This window comes from Achroia grisella, unplaced genomic scaffold (genome assembly GCF_030625045.1).
Source record: "Achroia grisella isolate CSIRO2021 unplaced genomic scaffold, CSIRO_AGI_Agris_v1 utg853, whole genome shotgun sequence".
Taxonomy (NCBI): Eukaryota; Metazoa; Arthropoda; class Insecta; order Lepidoptera; family Pyralidae; genus Achroia; species Achroia grisella.
This window is the reverse complement of record NW_026713043.1, coordinates 2328279-2352902: the sequence shown is the minus strand read 5'-3', so window position 1 is coordinate 2352902 and position 24624 is coordinate 2328279. Positions and strand designations below refer to the sequence as shown.

The following is a 24624-nucleotide window of genomic DNA, read 5'->3' as shown; positions in this document are numbered from 1 at the left end:
TGGTAACTGTAAATAAAACATATAAATATTAGGTTTTATTGTGTCCCCAATTTGGTTTACGTTTATAGTACACTTGACCTGAAATCTGATGGCTTTATTTGGTAGTAGTAATTTATGTGGCTGCCAATTAATGCTGGTGTTTTGCAAAACTCGTGTTGTACAGATAAACATGTCACGTTCTCGACGATTTTTAATCTGTTTAAATGGTGTCACATACAATTTATACTTACCTTTTACTTGTACAGTAATTAGTGTATTACGCCAGAGCAATATTTCAGCTCCGGTTTTGTTATCATCGGTTTTTCAAAAAAAGAAAAAAAAATTTTTTTAAAAGGAATAATAGTAATAATACCTAAAAGTATACTCTATTCCTTTTTTTATTGGCGCCAAATAATAATCTTGTATTATGGGTACTAGACAACTGATATAAATTCATAATATATATAGAAAACACCCAGACCAATGCAAACAATCATACTCATGAATACAAATGTTTGAATCGTACTAGGAATTGAACCCGCGACTATCAATAGTAAAGCGGCGTCCTAAACAGTTAGACCACAGAAGCCTTCAAAAGCTACATTAACTTTTAACAAGTACTTTATCCCAATCTGTGATTCAAAGTTGGTCAGATTGCACATTAAACCTTCGCTAGGCGCCATGTTATATAATTTAAAAAAAATAAGTGCGAACACTTGCGCGGGCGCACCTAATTGCAATGTTTGCTTCGCTAATGCGAGCCCGTTTAACTAATTACCTCAGTGTCCATATACGGAACCGTGTGGCCACATAATGATTATTTTTATCGAGCAACACCGTAAATTTTACCTAAATGACAATCTTTTAAGATATGCCTCAACTATAATATGACTGCAATATGATATTGTCTCTTGCTGTTTTAAGGTTGTATTGAATTTTAGTATTTATAGCAATATTACTTACGGTATATTTTTGTACCCTTGTCCTTCTCTCTGAAAAAATGGGAAGTGAATAAACTTTTATAGTAGTTGTAATTAGGGGCGTAGCCTAGAAGTCAGCGTTGGAAAATTTCTTGGATACTTTTGTAACCCCTGCCCTTCCTTTTAAAAAGACGCAGTGAATAAACCGGTAAATATTGAAAATAAAAACAATGTTTTTTTTTCATACTTTTTACGGTGTTATGTTGCGGAAGTCCATTGAATTACTTAATGGATATTATTTTGTTTAATTCTGCTACCATTGGCATGTGAGACCATAACACTGTGTTGACTGAACAGTCAACATTATACTTCCAAGCTGTATGTGAGCACTATTCACTGTCTGATGATGCCTCGTTCAGAGGTGAAACAAGTGTCATATGGGTGTAGATACAATAACGGTCGGAATTTGATCACCAATAGAGAAGGTCGTAGCGCTTCCAGTAGCGGTGGTCAGGTTTTTTTTTTTTGTATGTGATAATGGAATGGTGCATCCGCCTGCGCTAACGGTATACGCTGGCGGGCCACCAGTGGAGGATAAGATGAGCATGAGGTCAGGTCAGTTAGCCCATCGTGACAAATTCACCAGGAATTTAACACGATGGTTTCCAGGGGGAACCGCGTGGAGGTCAACCTGACATGTTACATTGCTAGTAATGGGTTCATTAGTCCGCACTGAATGTTTGTGGTCTCACATGCTAATGGGCGGAATTAAACAAAATAATATAAATCCTATAAGTACAATGTTGGTTAAAATATTTACTCTTCCATTGTGGAGCTCTGGAATTAAAATATATATATTTTAGTTAATTTTTTTTTTTGGAATTAAATATATATAATATTTTACAAAGTAGGGTAGTGTAACGATAATAGCCACATTAGTAAGTAATACTGTGTCGTGGTCGTCAACGCCCTCCTCCTTAAGAGAGAGGCGTTAGGCGTTCCAGTAGCAAATACAATAAATTTATATAATAAAAAATAAAAAGCAAAGCAAAGGCATGCATCATTACGTTTACAACATAACTGTTAGGAAGATAAATAAGTTAAATTAAATACAAAATTCTTCTCCAATATTCACTAATTAGGTTTCCTGTATGTAAAAATATTACAATGAAAAAACTTAAGTTAAGAAAAAAATAATTACAATTTTGGACAAAAATTAAAAATTTTTGACCTATATGAATTATAATTCGACAATAATGGAGGGAAAGATAGGGGTGGATACTCGTTGTATTCGTACTACGCCTAAGGTACTATATGTACATTTTAATAGTTTGTACTATATGTCGAGAGTCCATATTTTTAAAATGACAATTTTTGTGTAGTTTAAATGAGTTTTGTTTTATATAAGATTCTTGTTCGTGTGTTTATTTAATTGTTATCTCCACATTTAGCGATCGCATGTTTATTGGTTCGACTACCGCACTCGGGTAAGGTTTTAAAATGAATGGTAACATGTTTACCATTCACGGTATATAAATAATGCTAGATGTTTCATATACTTTTCGATAACCTATTAAATTTATTAATTTTATTTATTTATTACCAGTCGCATACAGTTTTATTTATATAGGTGGTAACTGTAACAAAAATAGGGTTTCTGATAACGATGATGTGCATACACCGATGGTATCAATGAAGCATCATGAGTATGATTCATCTCATGCCACTACACATCCTATGTGGCTGAAGCCCGCTCATGCAAAAACGAAATATCTTCTTTGGAATGTACATACTCTATCCTAAGGAGATAAAAAACAACGCTCCTAAGAATATCCTTCAATTCTTGTCCCTCACGGGCCTGGCTAGCGAACTTTGAATAAGGGCGAGCACAGTAGATCTATACAGGTCGCAGTGTTACAAGTTTTAGCTTCTAGCCCAAATTCGTCAATAAAAAAAAAAGGTTTATCTCGGCCTTGGTATGATCCAGATACACCACGAACCTTATGTAAGACTGATTCAATGATATATTAACTTAGTACGACTGAAATTTATAATTTACACGATTATGTATGAATTAATTGACAATTGAAATTGCTAACAGTATAATTTAGTGTAGATTTGCAACAGTTCATTAATTTATATTTAATTTTAACACTTTTAATTTCCATGTTTTGTACCATTTGAAACGATTGCAGCAGCATCATTACATATATATAAAACAAAGTCGCTGTCGTTGTCTGTCAGTCCCTATGTATGCATATCTTTAAAACTACGCAACGGATTTTGAAGCGTTTTTTTTTAATAGATAGAGTGATTGAAGAGGAAGGTTTATATACATAATACATTTACATCTGTGCGAAGCCGGGCGTGTAGCAAGTATTTTATATAGAACGATTAAATATAAATACTCAGTTATTAAAATAATAATATTTTATAAATAAATATATACAAAGATGGCCGGGATCTTTGTATATCGTATCGTATCGTGATTGTAATGATCAAGTGTGGTTTTAATATTATGCTGTACATATATCAGCGGTAAAACCCGTAGATGTACTAAAACCGTTTTAGAATATTTAATATGGTTTAATAATAGACAATGATATGACAATAGGTTCCATAACAAATATATAGTTTAGTTTTAAACGCGATTTTCTTGGTATGAGATTGAGCTATGAGCGGTAGATTAAAGTAAATAAATATGACTATTCAAAAATGCTTAAGTTTAAGTTTATTTGATAATTAATGGTATACAAAAACCGTTTTAGAATATTTTATAAGGTCCTACAATAAATCAAATTATTCAGGACAATTCACACAGCGCCAGCTATTCCCAAGCTAAGCAGAGCTTGTGTTAGATACTAGACTACTGATACAAATACATAGTTTTTTTTGTAAATGCATACATAATATACATATAAAACAAACAATCATACTCATGAAATTTTTGTGCCGTGCGAGGATACGAACCCGCGACCATCGGATGTAGAGCGGTGTATTAAACCGCTGGATATTCTTCGATTTCCAGCACCACTATGACCTACTAAGAGCTGTTTTGATTAATATTATAGCAGGATAGTAATTCGTATGCCCGGACACACGCGGTAATATGTTTTGAATTCATAATATGGTATGATAACACTTGTATTCCTAGAACTATGAAGTATATATTTGAAAGTAATAGCGCATTGTCATTTAGTAACTTGTCGATACAAGTATTAAACATTTGCCATTATCTTAGACTAGGATGGCGAAACAACGGCATGCGTGCCATCTAAAGTACTCAAGTTTATTATTAACTAACTACTCGCCCCGGCTTCGCACGGTTGTACATGTATTATATATATATAAACCTTCCTCTTGAATCATTCTATCTATTTAAAAAAAAACCGCTTCAAAATCCGTTGCGTAGTTTTAAAGATTTAAGTACATATAGGAATGGACAGACAGCGACAGCTACATACTTTAATAATAATAATAATCTCGGGAATCGAACCCGCGACCATCGGATGTAAAGCGGTGTGCTAGACCGCTATACCATCGAGGTCGACTTTGTTTTATATTATTTTTTATTTATTTATGATGATAGTAACTAAACAGTTTGGAGTTTATAGTATTTCATTTTTTTTTTCGAATAATCAGGCTATTGTTTCATTAAATATTTCTTTTAAACAATGCCACGACTTGACCCATAAGGACTCGCTACAATTTCGTAGACCTGTAGAGTCTCACACTTCCGCACTATCTATGATTTTCAAAATCAAAACAATTTCGATAAAAATAATGTACAGTCGCGTCTGATACTGTTAGATGGGCTTTGTAAAGAGAAATAGAAATAATATTTATTCCAAACTCTATATCATCATAACTTTATAATAAGCACTTTTGAATAGTCATATTTTTATTCTATCACAAGAAGAATGAGTATGAAAATTGCGTGTTGCTCTTTTAAATAAATGTTGTTCAGCATTACATGTTTTTATGAAATTAGATTTTGAGTAAATAGAAATTGTCAATCAGCAAGTTTGACGAATGAAGAAATAACTTTAAGTATAATCATTTACGACTCATCCTGAGTATAACCATTTACGACTCATCCTGTATATAAATAATCTTAAAGGGATATAACTCAAGATCCGTGTCATGGTAAAATGGAATTGATACCTATGCGGTTAGGGCAATGAAATCTGCACTAGCACGTTTTTTTTTAATTATAAATGGGTTGGCGCTTGATCTTCCCTCATCTGGTGGAAAATTATGACTAGATCTAGGATGTAGCGCGGTCACCCAGAAGAAATCTATTCATCATAGACTTGAAGAGTCCCGAGTTGTATTGTTTATTTATTTCATTTCTATTACTTTGGTACTTGCGACTGGTCTGTTCGAGTAACGGTCGCTGATTAGACTATTTGCGTGTGACAAAATTGCAATAGCATATTCTTGTGGTTTTTTTTTATTGGGTTGTTTGGGCTATTGCCAGATGTTTGTAGCACCTGTAGCACTGCGACCTACATAGATCTATTGTGCTCGCCCTTTTTCAAAGTTCGCTACCTATACCCGTCAGGGACAAGAATTGAGGGATATTCTTAGGAGCGATGGTTTTTATCTCCTCGGGAAAGAGTGTAAATTTTCCAAATGAGATATGAGTGGGCTATAACCTCATAGGATGTGAAGCGGCGTTTCCTCTTCTTGTGGTTACTCTATTCTCTCTAATCTGAATTTAAAAATGAATCTGTTATTTTGTAAACATGTACAAGCTCATTTGAAAAGAATAAGAACCGAGTTTATGTCAGTTCTTCGCAACTCGAAAGCAATCCAAACTGACGTTAGATTTGACATATCATAAGAGTCTGTAATAGACCTACATGAATAATGATACTTTGACTTTATATAGTGTTTTAGGAATACTTCATGTGGAGTAGGTATTGTATAATTTTTTAGTATTTATTTAAAGTTTTAATTTTTAAATTAATAATTTATGTGTGGGTTATCGAAATGTATATGTATAAGAAATTATCACGGTTTTTCTTTTTAATTTATTTCACGGTAGTGCTAGATTATTTGTAAGGTTTTGGATAGGACATTTAATACTTGTAAAGATATTCAAAAGATTGTAATCTCATATATGTGAGACAAAGGCTGTGACATTCAATATTCGTTTGATATGTGGAGTAGAGTATTGGTAGTTTTTTTTGGTATTGGCTGTAGTCAGAAATATTCTATCTGTTGGTCCAAGATGCAAGCAGTGGCGGAATCGAACTTCGAGAACAAGATAAACCCAACGAATTTAATTGCCTACATCCGTTCAGTCCGCAAAAATGAATAATTCTTAGATTATATATATACCTTTAAGATTTATGACAACTATTAGGATAATGATGTAATTTAAAGGTGTTTTTTTGTAGTATTTTAAAGAGTTAATCCTTAATTTTAAACTGTTGTGCATACTGCCACTGTATGCAAATCCTACATGTAGTATTAAATGTATTTATAATATGTGTGTACAGTTCTGTACGTATTGTAATTATTATGAAAATTAAAATAATATTAAAGGTTTATTACATTACTAAATATATCAGCTCAAAAGTCGATTATTTTGTCATTTTTTTTAAGAGAATATAATGTTGTAATAATTCAGAGAGACGAGTTTCGAATATTTGATATTGTAATATTCCCTTTATCTATGATCTACAGTCGATATTTGGAATGATAAGGAGATGGCATGTGAAATATTATGTACAGCACTGTTTTACTTATTGACCTATTACACCTTTCGATACTATATTGTATCTATGACAGTAAATGAATCATTTGTTCCCTAAAGTTGTGTGTTCTCCAAGTAGGATTCAGTTGATGCTCAAAAAACCTTATTACACTATCACATATCACATTATTTCTTAATGAAAATAAGTTATAGATGTACTTTCGATATACATAGATAAAAAGCTTATAAGTTCTTGTATACACAAGGAATGATAAGATATATTTCCACGAGTAGTAAAAATATATAGTCAGTAAAAACGCTACCTCTTGTAACATGAAAATGGTTCATTTAGTTTAATGTGTGAATGCACATAGATGCTTTTATAAATTTATGAATTTCTAATTGTTATTATGTAACGTAACTGCTAATAATTTTTAAATGTGACAGAATGAAATCGATATGTTTGCGATTTTATACGAGTCATTTGACAGTTGCAATTACAAGCTAATTTCATTTCTCAATTGCAAATGTTAAATGGTCCATAAAAAGGGATGAATGGAAGAGAAAAATTACGCCCACCCCAAATAAATGGGATAAGGAAGAAGTAGATAATGATGAAATGGTCTATATAAAAGTGTAGTTTTGGACCTGTTTCAAATGAGAATTGTTAGCAATTATGTTGTATAATTGAATGAATGAAATTGTTGGTATAAATATGGTGTAATGGGGCATAAGGCTACCTAAATGAGCGTGTGGGTCAATATATCTACCATATCTACGATAGTGTATAACTATCATACTCATGTATATTTTTTCTTTCTTTCCCCCCGACCACGTGGCGACTACAACAGGGACCGTCGCCGCAGTTGATAATAGTAAGTGAAGGAACGGTTGTTGAACGCTTCTACGGGATGCTGGTATATTGTCCTTATTATGTTCTTTTTAATTTGGAAAAGAATGATCTTGAGACATTCGGTCTCGACCGCACCATTCTTTCGGTCAACAGGTCGGTATTTGGGATTTGTACCCTATAAAATTGTACAACGCCTCTGAGCAGTACTACACAATACTGCTCATAAGTGTTGTAGATGAGCAGTATTTTGTAATACTGCTCAGAAGCGTTGCAGATGACCAATACTGTCTAATACCTACTGCTCAAAAGTGTTCTAAATGAGCAGTATTGTGTAATGCTGTTCATAAGCGTTGTAGATGAACTGTATTGTATAATATTGCTCAGAAGCGTTGTAGATGAGCAGTATTGTGTAATTTTGCTCAAAAGCGTTGTAGATTTTTAGAGGGTACAAAAGTTATGGAGTTCGGTTGCATTCTACCGTAACTCCAACGATGGTATTATGGAAGTAGACAGATATATGCGCTTTCCTTTTCTTATTTCGATTGTTCTCAACATTGTACATGATAATCGCTTGATTATTCTAAATGGTAAGTTCGTTTATTTTAATGATAATGGAATGGTGCACCCGCCTGCGCTGATGGTATACGCTGGTGGGGCACCATGCGGCATTATCTACCAGTCAACCATGTCGAGATGAGTATAAGTATATTAGTCACATAAAAATATATATGCATATATATATATACATCAGAAATTTATAATCATGATGGATTCCAAAAATGGGGATCAGCAAGTTTAAATAATGTTCCCGTAATTTACGTTTGAGTCAAGCTGATATGGTATATTGCTAGCAACGGGTTTATTAGTCCACATACTACTACTACTAATAACTGCCTTCCTCCCTTCGTCATATTATAAATAATATATTTGTAAGTGTATTGTTTTGAAACTGGTATGTAAGCTTATTTCGCATTCCTGTAGTATTGTTGACGAAATTTCATTTGGGTCCGTTAAGCTATATAACAGTAAATACATAGACAGACAGACACTTTTATATTTATTATGTAAGTATATCTATATCTATTCACAATGAAATTCTAATATATCACTTAATAAAGTAATTTCATAATTTGTGACCTACATACGAAAGCATGAGTCAGTTTTACATACTTGATGTTTTGATGAACGAACGGGCATTTTAATAATAAATTACTAGATGTTTAAAAGTACAAAGTTAGGTTCTCTAATAATAGGTTTATAGTAATTATATATTTATATTTATATACATACATCTTGACCAAGTGACCGAGGTATAAATGAAGATAGTATAAATAAAAATGTATGTAGGTATTTATGATTTTTTATGATGTACAATTTTTCTATTTTTTACATATATGTATTATATATATATATATACGTGCCCCTGGTTTCTGGTTTCAAGATGATCTTAAAAATCATTGTAACATCGTTTTATACGTAGTTCCCAAGCTAAGCTGGGCTTGATTTATGGTTAAACAACTGATACAAACACTTATATAGATTTTTAATGTAAATACATACATAATATACATAAAAAATAAGAAATACACATATTCGGTTGTGCGAGAAATCGAACCCGCGACCAATTTGGTAGTTTTTGTTTATAATATTCTAATGTCGTTGCCTGCAGTTGGACTTTAAGACTTAATCGGGTAAGAATAGAGTCGAGTCTCGTGTAAAATTCTTATACGACACTAGAATACTGTCGACTCAATTTTTTTCTCCTTTAATCTCATTAAAACATTTCATTGAAACCATTCATGTTTTATTTTCGAGACAGTAAATTAATCTATCTATGCCCTGATAGAAATTATCTTCACATGAAGTTTCGTTAAGTTTGCCCAAGGAGGGTTGACGCCTGAGAGTTGACGCTTGGTCATAAAACTAACGCTAAAACCAATCTCTCCTAATAAGTTTAGTAGTGAAAAAGTGACAAATAGACAGACAAATTATCACATTCACAATATTAGTATGGATAAAAGTGCTAGGTATTTAAATTTGTCGTATTTTGTATGCGTTGCTGTGACCTCATTTTGTCAATACGCTTGCAATGATAGCACCGAGGTTGCAAGTGAAACTGTCGGCGTCGTTACCACATGCAACTGTTATATCGTTTAATGACATAAATTATATCATTACAGTAATATGTGAACGAGTTTATTGCATATAAATTGAGTTATAAAGACATATAAAGTCAATTTTAAGTACTAAACCTATAAATGCGCGCACTTAAAGTCACTACGCGTTATGTGCACTGACTATGTTTTTTCTTAATACTTTTGTGTTATATGAGACACAGTTACCTACATACATCAGTTACCTAGATATATCAATATAATAATTGCAATTAATTATGGCTATTCAGACAAATTTAATATTGTCAACTAAGCATTGCCGTGTCTAAACCGTGTCACCACACCTTACATTATTTAGTATGTATGTATATATATATTGTTATTTAGTATATAAGATAAATATTTTTATGTACATTTATCAGTCCGTTAACATCTATAATATACATCGTCTCAACCGACAACATCGTATTATTACTCAGCAACAGGTTTTATTTATCCATATCAGTTCAGAAATTAAAAGAAATATCGCGGACTGCGGTGGTAAACACGTACCATCAGGTGAGCCGCGAGCTCGTTTGTCGTTTGTCTCCTATGCTATAAAAGAAATACTGTCAAGTCCAGGTTAATGTGTATGAGGAAAGCGCATATATCTTGTGTTTATATATAAGATTGATAAGGAGGACAATTTACCAGAGTCCACCAACTGCTTTTGGTTCCTTTTGGTTCTTGGACTTAATTTTCAGCATGTTTGCATGATGAGGGACGTAACAGGATATGCAGAATACACATATAGCTTTTTTTCTATTGTTATCTAAAAATATAGTAATACATACAATTAGGAAAAATCACAGGATCTTACCACGTTTTATTCAGTTTTATTATCTTCCAATAAAACGAGGTAAGATCCAGTGATTTTTCTTAATTGTACATATAAATATTGACTGCGTCAAATTTAAAACAGTATATATTTTAATACGATTGCAATAATCTTTCAATATATATAATTTATGATTCTATATACTTTCAGGAGTTTTTTTATGCACTGTATTATATTTTATACTAAAATTTTGTTTTATAGTCGGTAGTCATTTAACGTACTCGTACATTAATTTTGCAGTCGCTTCTACTAACTACATTTTATAAAAAAAAAATAGAATTAGATTAGATCTAAAAATGCTACTAGGTGTTTTCCAAATAATTATTCAACATAATAATTAATACTTCTAAAAAAATAGGGTATAAATTGAACAGCTATTGTCGCTAACAAATTCATTTTTGTAGTTGTGTAATATGCAATGTGAATAACGCTTGTCTTCCTGTATGTGCACTATACTCATATATTCATGTAATTGTAAATTTTCACGCTATCCGTCTCGTAGACAAATGGACCTACATTCGAGGTAATGCTAAAACTTCATCTGTGACGTCATTTTAATCATTAGCAACGTCATCAGCCACTCTGTTAGATATATGACAGTAGTGATCATGATTACCAATATCATATATAGAATTTTTATAATATACTAACATATAATATAACGGAGTCGGTAAATTTTTATTGCCGTATCTTCATTGCATTAATTTTTAGGTGGAAAGTAAATGGATGCTTTTAAGTGGGAATTGTGAATTAATATTAGCATCTTCATTTCTAGGGCGAGTTGGAACAACAACTGTTGCAGGCTAATCCAATTTTGGAAGCATTTGGAAATGCAAAAACTGTCAAAAACGACAACTCCTCAAGATTTGTAAGTATAGAACCATTACTATATAATCAGGCATTCGTTTTAGATTATGTCGTGTAATACAATAAAATTGCTATTTCAGGGCAAATTTATTCGAATAAACTTCGACGCGTCCGGTTTCATTGCTGGCGCGAATATCGAAACGTACTTATTAGAAAAGTCAAGGGCTATAAGGCAAGCAAAAGATGAAAGGACATTCCATATCTTCTACCAGCTTCTAGTCGGTGCAACAGCTCAGCAGAAGGCCGAGTATATTCTAGAAGATCCCAAAAGTTACCCGTTCTTGTCAAATGCAGCGTTACCCGTACCAGGGATCGATGATGTTGCAGAATTCCAAGCTACGATCAAATCAATGAATATTATGGGGATGAATATGGAAGATTTCAATTCCATATTCAGAATTGTTTCGTCCGTTCTTCTGTTCGGATCTATGCAGTTCAAACAGGAAAGAAACTCTGATCAGGCAACACTGCCTGATAATACTGTTGCTCAAAAAATCGCACATTTGCTAGGTAAGACGCGTTTTTTTGCAGGTATTATTAATTAAATAATAGAATGTTTTTCTCACAGCTTTTGGTACTTGCAGGTCTTTCGGTGACGGAAATGACAAAAGCTTTCCTGAAGCCAAGAATCAAAGTGGGCCGTGACTTTGTTACCAAAGCCCAAACAAAGGAACAAGTAGAGTTCTCAGTAGAGGCCATTGGTAAAGCATGCTACGAGCGTCTGTTCAGATGGCTCGTAAACAGAATCAACAGATCCTTAGACAGAACAAAGAGACAAGGAGCCTCATTCATCGGCATTCTCGATATGGCTGGTTTCGAAATCTTCGACCTGAACTCATTCGAGCAACTCTGTATTAATTATACAAACGAGAAGCTCCAGCAACTCTTTAACCACACGATGTTTATCTTGGAGCAGGAAGAGTACCAGCGAGAAGGAATTGAGTGGAAGTTCATCGATTTTGGACTCGATTTGCAGCCGACTATCGACCTCATCGATAAGCCCATGGGTATCATGGCGTTGCTGGACGAGGAATGTTGGTTCCCCAAGGCTACTGACAAATCCTTCGTAGAGAAATTGGTTTCTGCTCACTCAGTCCATCCTAAATTCATGAAGACTGACTTCCGTGGTGTAGCCGATTTCGCTATTATCCATTATGCGGGTAAAGTCGATTATTCCGCGGCACAGTGGCTCATGAAGAATATGGACCCTCTGAACGAAAATGTAGTATCACTCCTGCAGAACTCCCAGGATCCTTTCGTGTGCCATATCTGGAAGGATGCTGAGATCGTCGGCATGGCGCAACAAGCGATGACTGACACACAATTCGGAGCCCGAACGCGAAAGGGCATGTTCAGAACAGTGTCACAGTTGTACAAAGAACAGTTGACAAAGTTGATGGCAACTCTAAGAAATACGAACCCCAACTTTGTGAGATGTATTATACCTAACCACGAGAAGAAGGCGGGCAAAATTGAGGCGCCTCTGGTGTTGGACCAGCTGAGATGCAATGGTGTACTCGAGGGAATTAGGATTTGTAGGCAAGGGTTCCCTAACCGTATTCCATTCCAGGAGTTTAGGCAGCGCTACGAGTTGCTGACACCCAACATCATACCCAAAGGCTTCATGGATGGAAAGAAAGCTTGCGAACAAATGATCGAGGCTTTGGAACTGGATCATAACCTCTATCGCGTGGGACAGTCGAAGATCTTCTTCAGAGCTGGAGTACTTGCACACCTGGAAGAAGAGAGGGACTACAAGATTACAGACTTGATAGTGAACTTCCAGGCGTTCTGCCGAGGTTTCCTCGCCAGGAGGAACTACCAGAAGAGATTACAGCAGTTGAACGCCATCAGGATCATCCAAAGGAATTGCGCCGCTTACTTGAAGTTGAGGAATTGGCAGTGGTGGAGATTGTACATCAAGGTGCGTATGTTTGGAACTTCGATTGTTATTTCCTTGTTTGCTTCAATCCTTGGTCTAATCATAATAGTGCTCATTAACATACGATGTCTCGATTGTGTTAGGATGACACGTAAATTATGGCATGAACTTCCTGCCGAGGTTTTCTCATGAGACTACAGCATGGTGTTTTTTAAGAAGGGTATATTAAGGTTTCTTAAGTGTCGGCAACGCGCACGTGATACCCTTCAGGCGTTCATAGGCTACGGTAGCCATTTACCATCAGATGGGCCGTATGCTTATATAAAAAAAATCTCTGAGTAGATTAATAACCAAACTGGATGGATATGTTGGTATTTTGTTTCATTCAGTTTTAATTTATCGTTACAAGTTTATGCTTATTTATTTCATCTATATTGTTTTACGACTATTCATTACGATCTGTGCCGGCGGTTACACACGCATCAAATTATATTATATAAGCTATATTGCAGTAAAGTTTCATCAAAATCAGTACAATAGTTTTTGTGTGAATGAATAACAAACATCCATCCTATCTATCTATCTATCTCTCTCTATCTATCTATCTATCCATGCGCACTCATAAACTTTCTGTTTTATAATATTAGTAACATAGTTTTTTTCTATTAGGTAAATAGAGGTACGTGTGGATTTCATAGTGAAAGCCAATAGTGGATGTGTTTTGAAAACATGTCTGCTTCCCTGATTGTTAACGTTACGTGAACACCTCATACCCACGTGTTCAATGATGTTATTATATTTGAATTGTCATCACAAAAGTAGCAATTCAATAATACAATCAATTGTTACAAGTCGTGTTAACACAAATTTGTTTATATTACAAAGGTATTAGATTATATATTAGCTGTTCTCACAACTTCGCCCGCGTGGAATTTAACTTTATCTTTTCTAAAATAAAATATTTTTTCTGAAATAGAAGGAGCCTAAGTTACTCCTTATTACATCAGCTACCTGCCAGTTAGTCAAGCTAAGCAGAGCTTGGGGTATGACCATTACATATTATACAGAATGTATATAGATGGTTGTAGCGTCCGAGGAATCGAACACGCGACCAAGAAAGAAAGAATGATATTTTTATATAATTTACGTATTAAGTCTGATTACAATTATAGGTGAAACCACTGTTGGAAGTGACAAAACAAGAGGAGAAGCTGACACAAAAGGAGGATGAGCTGCGTCAGATTCGGGACAAGCTGGAGACGCAGATGAAAAACTGCCAGGAGTACGAGCAGAAGTACCAGCAGGCTAACGCAGAGAAGACGCAGCTGGCCGAGCAGTTACAGGTGTGTGGAACAATCTAGATTTATATAATATATAGTACATGTATAATGTATATACATATAAACCTTCCTTTTAAATCACTCTTATATACTACTAAAGAGTGCATTGAAATCTGTTACGTAGTTTAAAAGATCTAAGTGAACAAACGGTCCAAAAAAACTGGGCGGGACCACTTTCATTTCTTGAAAAATAGTTTACGTCCTATGATCAGTACTAATGTACACATAAAATTTCATAAGAAACGGTCAAGCCGTATCGGTTTTGATATTATCTTCCTTTTTTAGTTTATGCAATATTGATAGTTCTTTAGTATTTGCGTAACATACACCCAAAAATTATAAATTTTCTACAATATATTATTGTAACAATAAAATTTATTTGAGGATCAAAATCATAAAGGCGATCATTATGTTTTCCAGGCTGAGTTGGAGCTGTGCGCGGAGGCTGAGGAGAGTCGAGCTCGTGCTGCAGCTCGCAAGCAGGAGCTGGAGGAACTGCTGCACGACCTGGAGGGTCGCATCGAAGAGGAGGAAGAAAGGTGCAACGGACTGCATCAGGAGAAGAAGCGTCTCCAGCTCAATATACAGGTCAGTCAGAGACCCTTTATATTTTTAAAGAATGAAACTGGCTATAGTCCATATATATAGGTCATACATTTATTAATACCTATACTTTATTAATTTTGTGACAGTGACAAATTTTAAATTATTTTAATCCCATCTGATAGAATTTTTAAATTATTTCCCATCTAAATTCACATGATTACTGGTTAATTTATTATTCTAAGCAATTTATTATTGTAACTAATATAATGTGTGTTGAATATTATTTTAAAGCCTACCTAATGGAAGTTATGTTCTATTTCCCATCACTATCATAACTGCTTAGTTGACTCATTTATTATTTGAATATAATGTGTATAAATTTGTGTACTCCAGGATCTAGAGGAGCAGCTGGAGGAAGAGGAAGCTGCCCGGCAGAAACTGCAGCTGGAGCGCGTGCAGTGCGACTCCAAGCTCAAGAAGCTGGAAGAGGATCTGGCGCTCAGTGACGACACCAACCAGAAACTTATCAAGGAAAAGAAGGTATGTTGACCAGGTTACCTCGTGTCTTTTATTGTACTTATTCTATCTGTGAAGGATGGAGACCAAGATGACGAGCAAAAAGTAAAACGGCACAGTTGTAGTTGTAGAATATTTTTGTATTATATTGACTTATGTCATATAAAAACAATATAATATTATAAAAAATATAGACAATAAAAAGGTATATAAAATAGTTTCCAACACTATCATTATATTATATAGGGGAAACAAGGAGTGTCTAACTGGGAAGGTATGTGATTTCACATACCTTCCCAGACAGACAGATTGAATATGATTTTGTACTAGTTTACCACGTACTTTTATAGTTCGTCTATTGTATTTTTGATTATTAAGAATCTGATTATATACTAGCTGACCCGCATCTTAGTCTGCGTTTCACTTCCCCACCTTTTGCAATATTTTTTATTACTGATTCGCTCCTATTGTTCCTAGCGTAATGTCCTGCCTTCCTCGACAAATGGACAATTCAACACAAAAATAATTTTTCAATTCGAACCAGTAGTTCCTGAGATTTGTTGAAAGCTGAAGAGTTTGTTTGTTTGTTTGTTCAAACAAACAAACAAACAAACAAACTCTTCAGCTTTATAATATTAGTAGATATTTTTGTATATGTTCTATGTTCTGTACATTAGTGTCTAATAAAGAATTATGACAGACAACAAGCGTAGTAAAATTCTTTACTCCTTGCCATTTTCAATTATATATGCTCAATCCCATTTATTTTCAAAAAATTTTCTATGTATATTACGCATAAATTTACAAAAAAAATATTGTTTAAAAATGTTTTGTATAAGTTGTCTAGTACCCATAACACAAGCTTTGCTTACATTGAAACTAAATAGCGCTTTGTGAATTGTCCAGTTTCTTATTATTATTATATTTACAGATCTTGGAAGAGAGAGCAAACGATCTTTCACAAGCATTAGCTGAAGAGGAAGAGAAAGCTAAGCATCTGAGCAAATTGAAGGCCAAACAGGAGTCCGCCATCGCTGAGTTAGAAGAGAAGTTGCTCAAGGTAAGAGGGAAGAATTAGTAAGAATTACCTCTTTCTAAAGTTATTTACAAGTGAGCGTATACATGTAAATTCTTGTAATCTTGTAAATTGTGTTATATTTATTACTATTAGTAGGTAGCATAGTACTCGAAATTTGACTATAATTAATTTTAATTATAAGTTTGAACATTATTAAGGTTCTATTCTCAAAGACTTAGAAAATAAGTATAATTAGTAAATCACGGGATCTTACCACGTTTTATTTTGTTGAGTTCCCAATATTTCGGCATAATGAATTATAAAACTGAAGAGCAGCGGGTAGAAGGTAAATAAATCTTTTATGGTCAGACATATTCGACTACCTTTCCGTGATTTACTAATTAAACTTATAAATAATGACGGCGTCAAACTTAAAACTTAGAAAATACTTGTATAGTTACAAGCACTGGCAGTCGCACAGGCAATAAACAAAAAAGTATGTGACTTGAGTATCTAAATTACATGTTTTAGGATATTTATTATGCAAAATTATAAAATTATCAGTATTCTGCACTCCTTCTTTATATAAGCTAAAAGTGTGCGAAATTTCATACTTCTCCGTTAGCGTATTTTCGGAAAAAGGGGTACAAAGTTTTTGCTTAACGTATTAATTTGACTTTTTGACTTGACGTATATATACTGTATCTAATGAACAGGATCACCAACTGCGCCAAGAAGTGGATAGAGCGAAGAGGAAAGTGGAGACAGAGTTGCAAGATGTGAAGGAACAGCTCGGTGAAAGGAAGGCTCAGCTCGAGGAGCTGCAGATTGTCCTCAGTGAGTTTTAATAATGATAGACTAAGATTATACAAGATCGTCGATAGTATAGTCTGATACATGTTCTTTGTACAGGATTATAACTTTCATAATAATGTCCTGTTTGTTCATTTGTTTATAGCAATTTATTGCATAGTAAAAAATACTTAATAAAAAGGATACAACGATCTTGAGATATAAATTGTGGCAGATTAATGCCAATTGAGGAAATTCTTCTAGTTAATCTTTGAATAATTGAGAGGAATTGTGGAGTATTGGGAACTGTGAGCTTTATTTAACACAAACATCTATAAATATGACATAATAATAAACAATATTAATAAAAAAAATGTTGTTAATAGGATATTTTGCTGTAATTAATTTAATTTCAATTTTGAATACATATTTGTATTTTCCTAGTAAATTCAGTTTTACTAGTCAATAAAGTACTGAAGCTTCTCTATTTAATGTATATATATTCTTATAGAAATAATTTATTATATATTAATAATTTTTATTCAAATAAACTCACTCACAAGCACTTTTGAATAGTCATATTTTGATTCTACCACTCATTCGGAATGCAGATTCATCACAATAAGAATGAGCAAGAAACTTGTGTGTTGCTCTTTTTAATGGATGTTTTTTATATAAATAATTACTGTAGTCATATCAAGTAAGAGGCATGCGATATTTGACATAGAAATCGCTACGCAGTCATTATTAGTGTAATAATATAATTATAATATGTATTTTATATAGAGAAATAGTATGAATGGACTTCGTACAAAATTACAGTTCTGTTCACTGTAAATATCACTCTGGACCTGAACCGTAACTGTGATAGTACACTGTAGAGTGAGCAGTGGGCGAGAGGGTGTGTGTGTATGACGAGTGTGACGAGTGTGACGAGTGTGACGGGTGTGACTGCGGCAGGCAAGCGCGAGGAGGAGCTGGCGGCGGCGGCGGCGCGCGCGGACGAGGAGGGGGCGCTGCGGGCGGCCGCGCAGAAGGCGGCGCGGGAGGCCGAGTCGGCGCTGGCCGACGCGCACGAGGACCTGGAGGCCGAGCGCGCCGCCCGCACCAAGGCCGAGAAGCTGCGCCGCGACCTCAACGAGGAGCTGGAGGCGCTCAAGTCGGAGCTGCTGGACTCGCTCGACACCACCGCCGGTACGTATCCCGCCCGGGACCTGGATTACGACTGGTATTGGTCTGGGTGTCTTATGTATATATTATGTACCTATGTATTAAAGAAAAGTGTAGGTGTTTATATCAGTTGTCGAGTACCCGTAACATAATCTCTGCTTAGCTTGGGACTAGATGGCGCTGTATGAATTATCCTGAGATGTTATTGCTATATTACTAATATCATAAACTTGAAAGTTTGTAAGTATGTATATTTGTTACTTTTTGACGCAAAAACTACTGAATTGATTTTAATGAATCTTTACAATAATATAGCTCATATATCAGAATAACACATAGACTGTGAATGTCACGATGGTGAAACCGCAAACAATGCTAATATTATTATAAAAGAATAAAGTGCTGATATTATCTGCATCTTTACTATAATATATTATTACTTAAATTGAATTGGTGTTCTATAACTACAACTCCCATTGAAATAATTTCCTTTATTTTCTCTAATTAAAAAATATGGATCTACTTACAGCACAACAAGAGCTCAGATCGAAACGAGAACAAGAGGTGGCGGTGCTCAAGCGCAGTTTAGAGGAGGAGGCGGCTTCACACGAGGCCACGCTGGCAGACCAGCGACACAAGCACTCCCAAGAGCTGCAGCAGCTCAACGAGCAGCACGAACAGATCAAGAAGGCCAAAGCAGGTCAGTCCACTTACGCTTTACAGATTTTATTAAGCTACTAGCTGATCGCCAACGTTGTTTTGCCGTTAAATTAAAAGCGCTATTATAAAATAGAAGTTGATGGCAGAAGGATGAAAATATAGGGTTGTATGTATTTTTTAATGCCACATTATAAATTAAAAATAAAAAAAAAATATTAATAGTGGACAACCCTTATCACTTAAGGGTATGGATGATTAGCTGATTCTTAGACCTACTGAATATATATATAAAATTTCATAAAAATCGATTTTGCCGTTTATACTGTAAACCCATTTATTTTATAACATTCCTCTTGAATCACTCTATAATTCAGAAAGAGAATTCAAAACTTCTGAAGGAAAAATTACAAAAGATTTGGCGGTATGATCTTGTACTTTTGCCTTACTATTTCTAGATAAAATATACTACTGAATTTCTCCTCCATCTTTGGCTTTGCCTTCGCTTTTAGCCATTATCAATACAAACTTATTTTGACAAACTATAAACTAAAAAATAAAATCCGCCAACAATTATTCAAAAATAGAATACATCATTCAAACGTCAAATCTTTCGGAATATCTACATTGTATAATTTTTAGTTCATTTTTCGTGATTTTTAAAAATAATTTTACTATGTATTAAACGGTGTACACATCATGAATTGCGTGAAAGAGCGTAGACAGAAAAATGTAAAGTCCGACAATCATTTTGCAGGGCAGTGTCGGACTGTTGATCGAATATTCCGAGTCGATTTTAATGGATATATAAAATACGAACATGATGTAAAACGTAACTTTTAATCTATCAATATATTTTTTTAACAATGACAGAATTTTTTCAAATACAATTATGTATATTAACCTTATGTTCATTCAACATGCCAAATTAATTTAACATGTATTTAAGAACTAAGTAATTAAGAACACCATGATTTTAAGATTCTTTAAAAAAAATATTATATACATATTCAGTGGACTATAACTATTACTAAACAAATAAAAAAAAACGTCTTAAAATAAAATAAAATTACTTGTATAGTTGCCACAAACGTTTTATAAACTAAGAAATAATATAGGACAAATAAGAAAATTTTACATTTCCAAGACCATCGTATTTGTCGGATTTTTATTTTTAAAAGTCCTTCACTGAGTTTTTCTGCTATAATGATATCTGACATCGATGTGCCTTCTGTTCATAGTCCGTTGTTAATTAAATGAATTTTTTGACAAATAAAGCGTTGCATCTTGTAATCCGACAAATTTTTTACAGATCCAGTGATATATTCGATTCTGATGTTATATATGTATGTATGAAAGATTATATAGCCTGTTGTGCTCTTTCTTGTATGTATCATTGTCAAATCAGCATAATATTCAAATGTAGATTAAATAATTTAATACCTGATGATGTCCGGATTTAATATTCGTTTTCCATTAATGACATCTTGCTTTGTTGGTTTTTCCACTCGTCTACTAAAAAAATTGACCGCAAATGCTATATCAGGACGAGTTTTATTAGCAACATATAATAGCGACCCTATAAGTTCTCTGTAAGGAAAATACGAATTATTAAAATCAATTTCTTCATCTTCTGTCTCTATTTTGTTTGCTCCGATGCACATTGGTATTGGAGTACTTTTAGCATCTTTCATTTCAAATTTATTTATTATTTTGTTAATGTAATTTTCTTGTGTTAATGTAATATGATTATTTTCATTTTTATTAATTTCTATCTAAACTAGGTTCTGTATTCAACGTCATTTCAAATTCATTTTCCATTCTCCATTTCTTTTTTATCTTTTCCCACCATCAAAATACCCAATATAAGCGATTCATTTTTAAATAAACATGGGACTAGATGGCGCTATTTTTTAAATATGATAAATCTCTCGTTCCATTTTAATGGTGCTTGTTTTAAGCCATATTTTATTATTATATTTTTCGTCATAACCCTCTGGAAATATATATCTTCTTGATATTTGTGTCAAATTGCATAATATGTGCATATGATGCTGTATTTATTTATTCATTTATTACTGGACTGTACGTTTCCGTATAGTCGATTCCTTCTTTTTGTTGACAACCTTTTACTACTAATCTAGCCTTATAGCGACCACTTTCCTTAATTGTAAATACATTTTGCCGTTAATATTTTTCAATCTATTATATTCTCACGATTATTCCTAATGATTGCATTTCATCTGTAACAGCTTTTTTCCATTTATTATACATATAAAGCTTCCTCTTTTTCCTCTACCTAGAATCATCTTCTCTATAATTCATTATTGAAAACATGGAATTCAAAAAATTTGTTTGTATGTCTTGAAGGAAAAATTACAAAAAAGATTTGGCATTGTCATTTGATCCGTTGTATTATTATGCCTTACTATTTCTAGATAAAATATACTACTGAAAAATTCTCTCTCTACATATCTTTGGCTTTGACCTTCGCATTCCAACCATTATTAATTTTTTGCTTCTATTATCAAATACAAACTTATTTTGACAAACTATAAACTAAAAAATAAAATCCGCCAACAATTATTCAAAAATAGAATACATCATTCAAACGTCAAATCTTTCGGAATATCTACATTGTATAATTTTTAGTTCATTTTTCGTGATTTTTAAAAATAATTTTACTATGTATTAAACGGTGTACACATCATGAATTAAATGAAAATCATCGTAGACAGAAAAACGTAATCCCAAGTTCATCTTCGATACGACACACATCACGACAACTTTCTAGAGGAATAAAATGGAGGTTTCGCGTAGTTGGAATAATTTTTCATCTATGTTTATACCAGTTGCCAATTTTGATAATTTTAACAAAGATTCATTTGACCTGCGTTCCATTCCGCGCGCGACTACTGGCAGCACGTGTGCCGCGGTAGTGCAGTCACCACCAGGGACGCCTCGTTGCTCTGTTAGTAGAGTTCGAGGATAGTTTGATTTGGAAATCGATTGAGAGAATAACAGAAATGGAATAGGTATAAAGGTTCTCAGGATTTTGAATATGTCCTCTCGCTATAAACAGAGTTTTATTTATCAATTTGAATTAGTTTATCGAGTCGAGTTATGAACACTGATATTTGCTTTTACAATAGAATATACTGGTGGTGACTCTATTCATCCAAATTTGGATTTAAAAATGAATCTGTAATATTGTGAACATGTACAACATTCATTTGAAAAGAATACGAGCTGAGCTTACCCGTATGAAATCGCGCGTGATCCTGATCGCGAGCCAAAGGGCGTACGTGTTAAGGCAAATTGGGTGTGCAGCACTGGAGAAGGCGAAGGTCGTGTGAAGGCAGCCAATGCTAATGTGTGTGTGTGTGTATGTGTGCAGCGCTGGAGAAGGCGAAAGCGACGCTGGAGGCGGAGAACGCGGATCTGGCGACAGAACTGAAGACAGCTGGAGCGGCGCGGGCGGACGGCGAGCGGCGCCGCAAGCAGGCCGAGGCGCAGCTCGCGGACCTCGCCGCCAAGCTGCAGGACGTGGACCGCGCCAGGTGACTCGCGGCGGCTCTAGTTCTCTAGTTCTCTAGTTCACGGACGGCGAGCGGCGCCGCAAGCAGGCCGAGGCGCAGCTCGCGGACCTCGCCGCCAAGCTGCAGGACGTGGACCGCGCCAGGTGACTCGCGGCGGCTCTAGTTCTCTAGTTCTCTAGTTCACGGACGGCGAGCGGCGCCGCAAGCAGGCCGAGGCGCAGCTCGCGGACCTCGCCGCCAAGCTGCAGGACGTGGACCGCGCCAGGTGACTCGCGGCGGCTCTAGTTCTCTAGTTCTCTAGTTCACGGACGGCGAGCGGCGCCGCAAGCAGAGACGCAACTCGCCGTCATCTTTGGTTCCGCTCCTAGTACGCGAGCCAGTCTTTCGTTCTCTCAGCTGAAAACTAAAATAGTTTAGGTAGTTGTATTATGAAGCTTAATGAGTCACCTGCGATTCCGCGCCAGGTACTGCCGCCCACCAAAATCTTTTGTATCACTCACAATCGGCGAGCTTAATAGATGCCCAACGGATATCACATGATAAAGTGATATCCGTAGTGCTGTTCATGTAACCATCATGTGCCTGGACTGTCGGTGATAACCGTCTCCTATATGGAGTCTCCTATATCATCGACTGTCCAGGGATTTTCAACTTGTTTACAATTTCAAATACAAAAAAAAACTAGGTAACTTTCTAAATCGACGACGTGAGCGCGCAGTTTTATTAAAGGTTATAAAAAATATTTTAAATTATCCTTTACTTTTTGGGAACATGTATTTATTTTTATGAATACTAACATACTGCCATTCGGCTTGATATATTGTTTACAACTACAACTGTACTTACTATCTTTTACGTATTACTTATTATGTATGTAATTCCTTAGAACGGAAGTACAAGAGAAGTGCGCGAGACTTCAGAACGAAGCGGAACAGGCGCTGGCTCAGTTGGAGCAGGCGGAATTGAAGGCGTCCGCCGCCCACAAGCAGGCGGCCACCATCGGCGCACAGCATACGGAGACCCAGGTAACTATAGAACAAGCAACCAACCGGCATCGCACGGATGCATTACAAATCTTTGAATTTCTCGGCTTATTGTATACTATAACACGCATGTATTATACATATAAACCTTCCTCTTGAATCACTCTATCTATTGCTGAAAACTGCATTAAAATCCGTTGCGTAATTTAAAAGATATGAACAGACAGCGGTGGCAACTTTATTTATTTATTTATGTTTTATTGCATTTAATATGAGAATAAAAAAAGAGATACAAAAGTAATTATTTTCAACAACCTAAATGTTGAAATAGAATGGAAGAATATATATATAAAGGTAATAATAGGGATAACCTTTTGTAATGAATTATTTTCAATAAATGTTGAACCTTTTGTAATGACATTGGCATTTTACCCAGGCTCTTCTTGAAGAGGAGACGAAGCAGAAGTTGTCTCTGCAGACGAAGCTTCGCAACGTGGAACAGCAGCTGGAACAGGCGCGTGACCAGCTCGAGGAGGTGGAGGAGTCCAAGCGGAACCTCGACAAACAGGTATGGTGGGGATTTACTCTCTACTCTATATTCTGAGAAGCGGTTTAGATTGATACTAGCTCCTGACTTCTAACGTCTCTATTAAAACCACTTAGTAATTAAAATGAAATTCTTTTTTTATAAGGCAGTCATTCAATTTGCGTTTTTCTATAATGTTTTTGATAAATACAACCACACCGAGGTACACTTTTGTATGGCAGTCATCCAATGCGCCTTTTATACGCTCACATGTTCTTGTTCTTGTATATAGATGACGGTTATCAATCAATAGATAGATAGATAAAACTTTTGTTAAAAGG

General features: G+C 34.9%; 1 protein-coding gene across 1 annotated transcript in view; it reads left to right on the top strand.

Moving 5' to 3' along the window:
* LOC131852535 (myosin heavy chain, non-muscle) overlaps positions 1–24624 on the top strand; it is a 110208-nt gene that overhangs the window by 74578 nt on the left and 11006 nt on the right. Inside the window, exons 4-17 of the mRNA XM_059203213.1 lie at positions 7455–7478; positions 11223–11315; positions 11395–11824; positions 11899–13238; positions 14369–14539; positions 14957–15124; positions 15476–15622; positions 16530–16658; positions 17333–17453; positions 18369–18602; positions 19108–19278; positions 22633–22795; positions 23661–23799; positions 24194–24325. Of these exons, the coding sequence (XP_059059196.1) occupies positions 7455–7478; positions 11223–11315; positions 11395–11824; positions 11899–13238; positions 14369–14539; positions 14957–15124; positions 15476–15622; positions 16530–16658; positions 17333–17453; positions 18369–18602; positions 19108–19278; positions 22633–22795; positions 23661–23799; positions 24194–24325 (3462 nt within the window). The remainder of the gene's footprint in view (positions 1–7454; positions 7479–11222; positions 11316–11394; positions 11825–11898; positions 13239–14368; positions 14540–14956; positions 15125–15475; positions 15623–16529; positions 16659–17332; positions 17454–18368; positions 18603–19107; positions 19279–22632; positions 22796–23660; positions 23800–24193; positions 24326–24624) is intronic.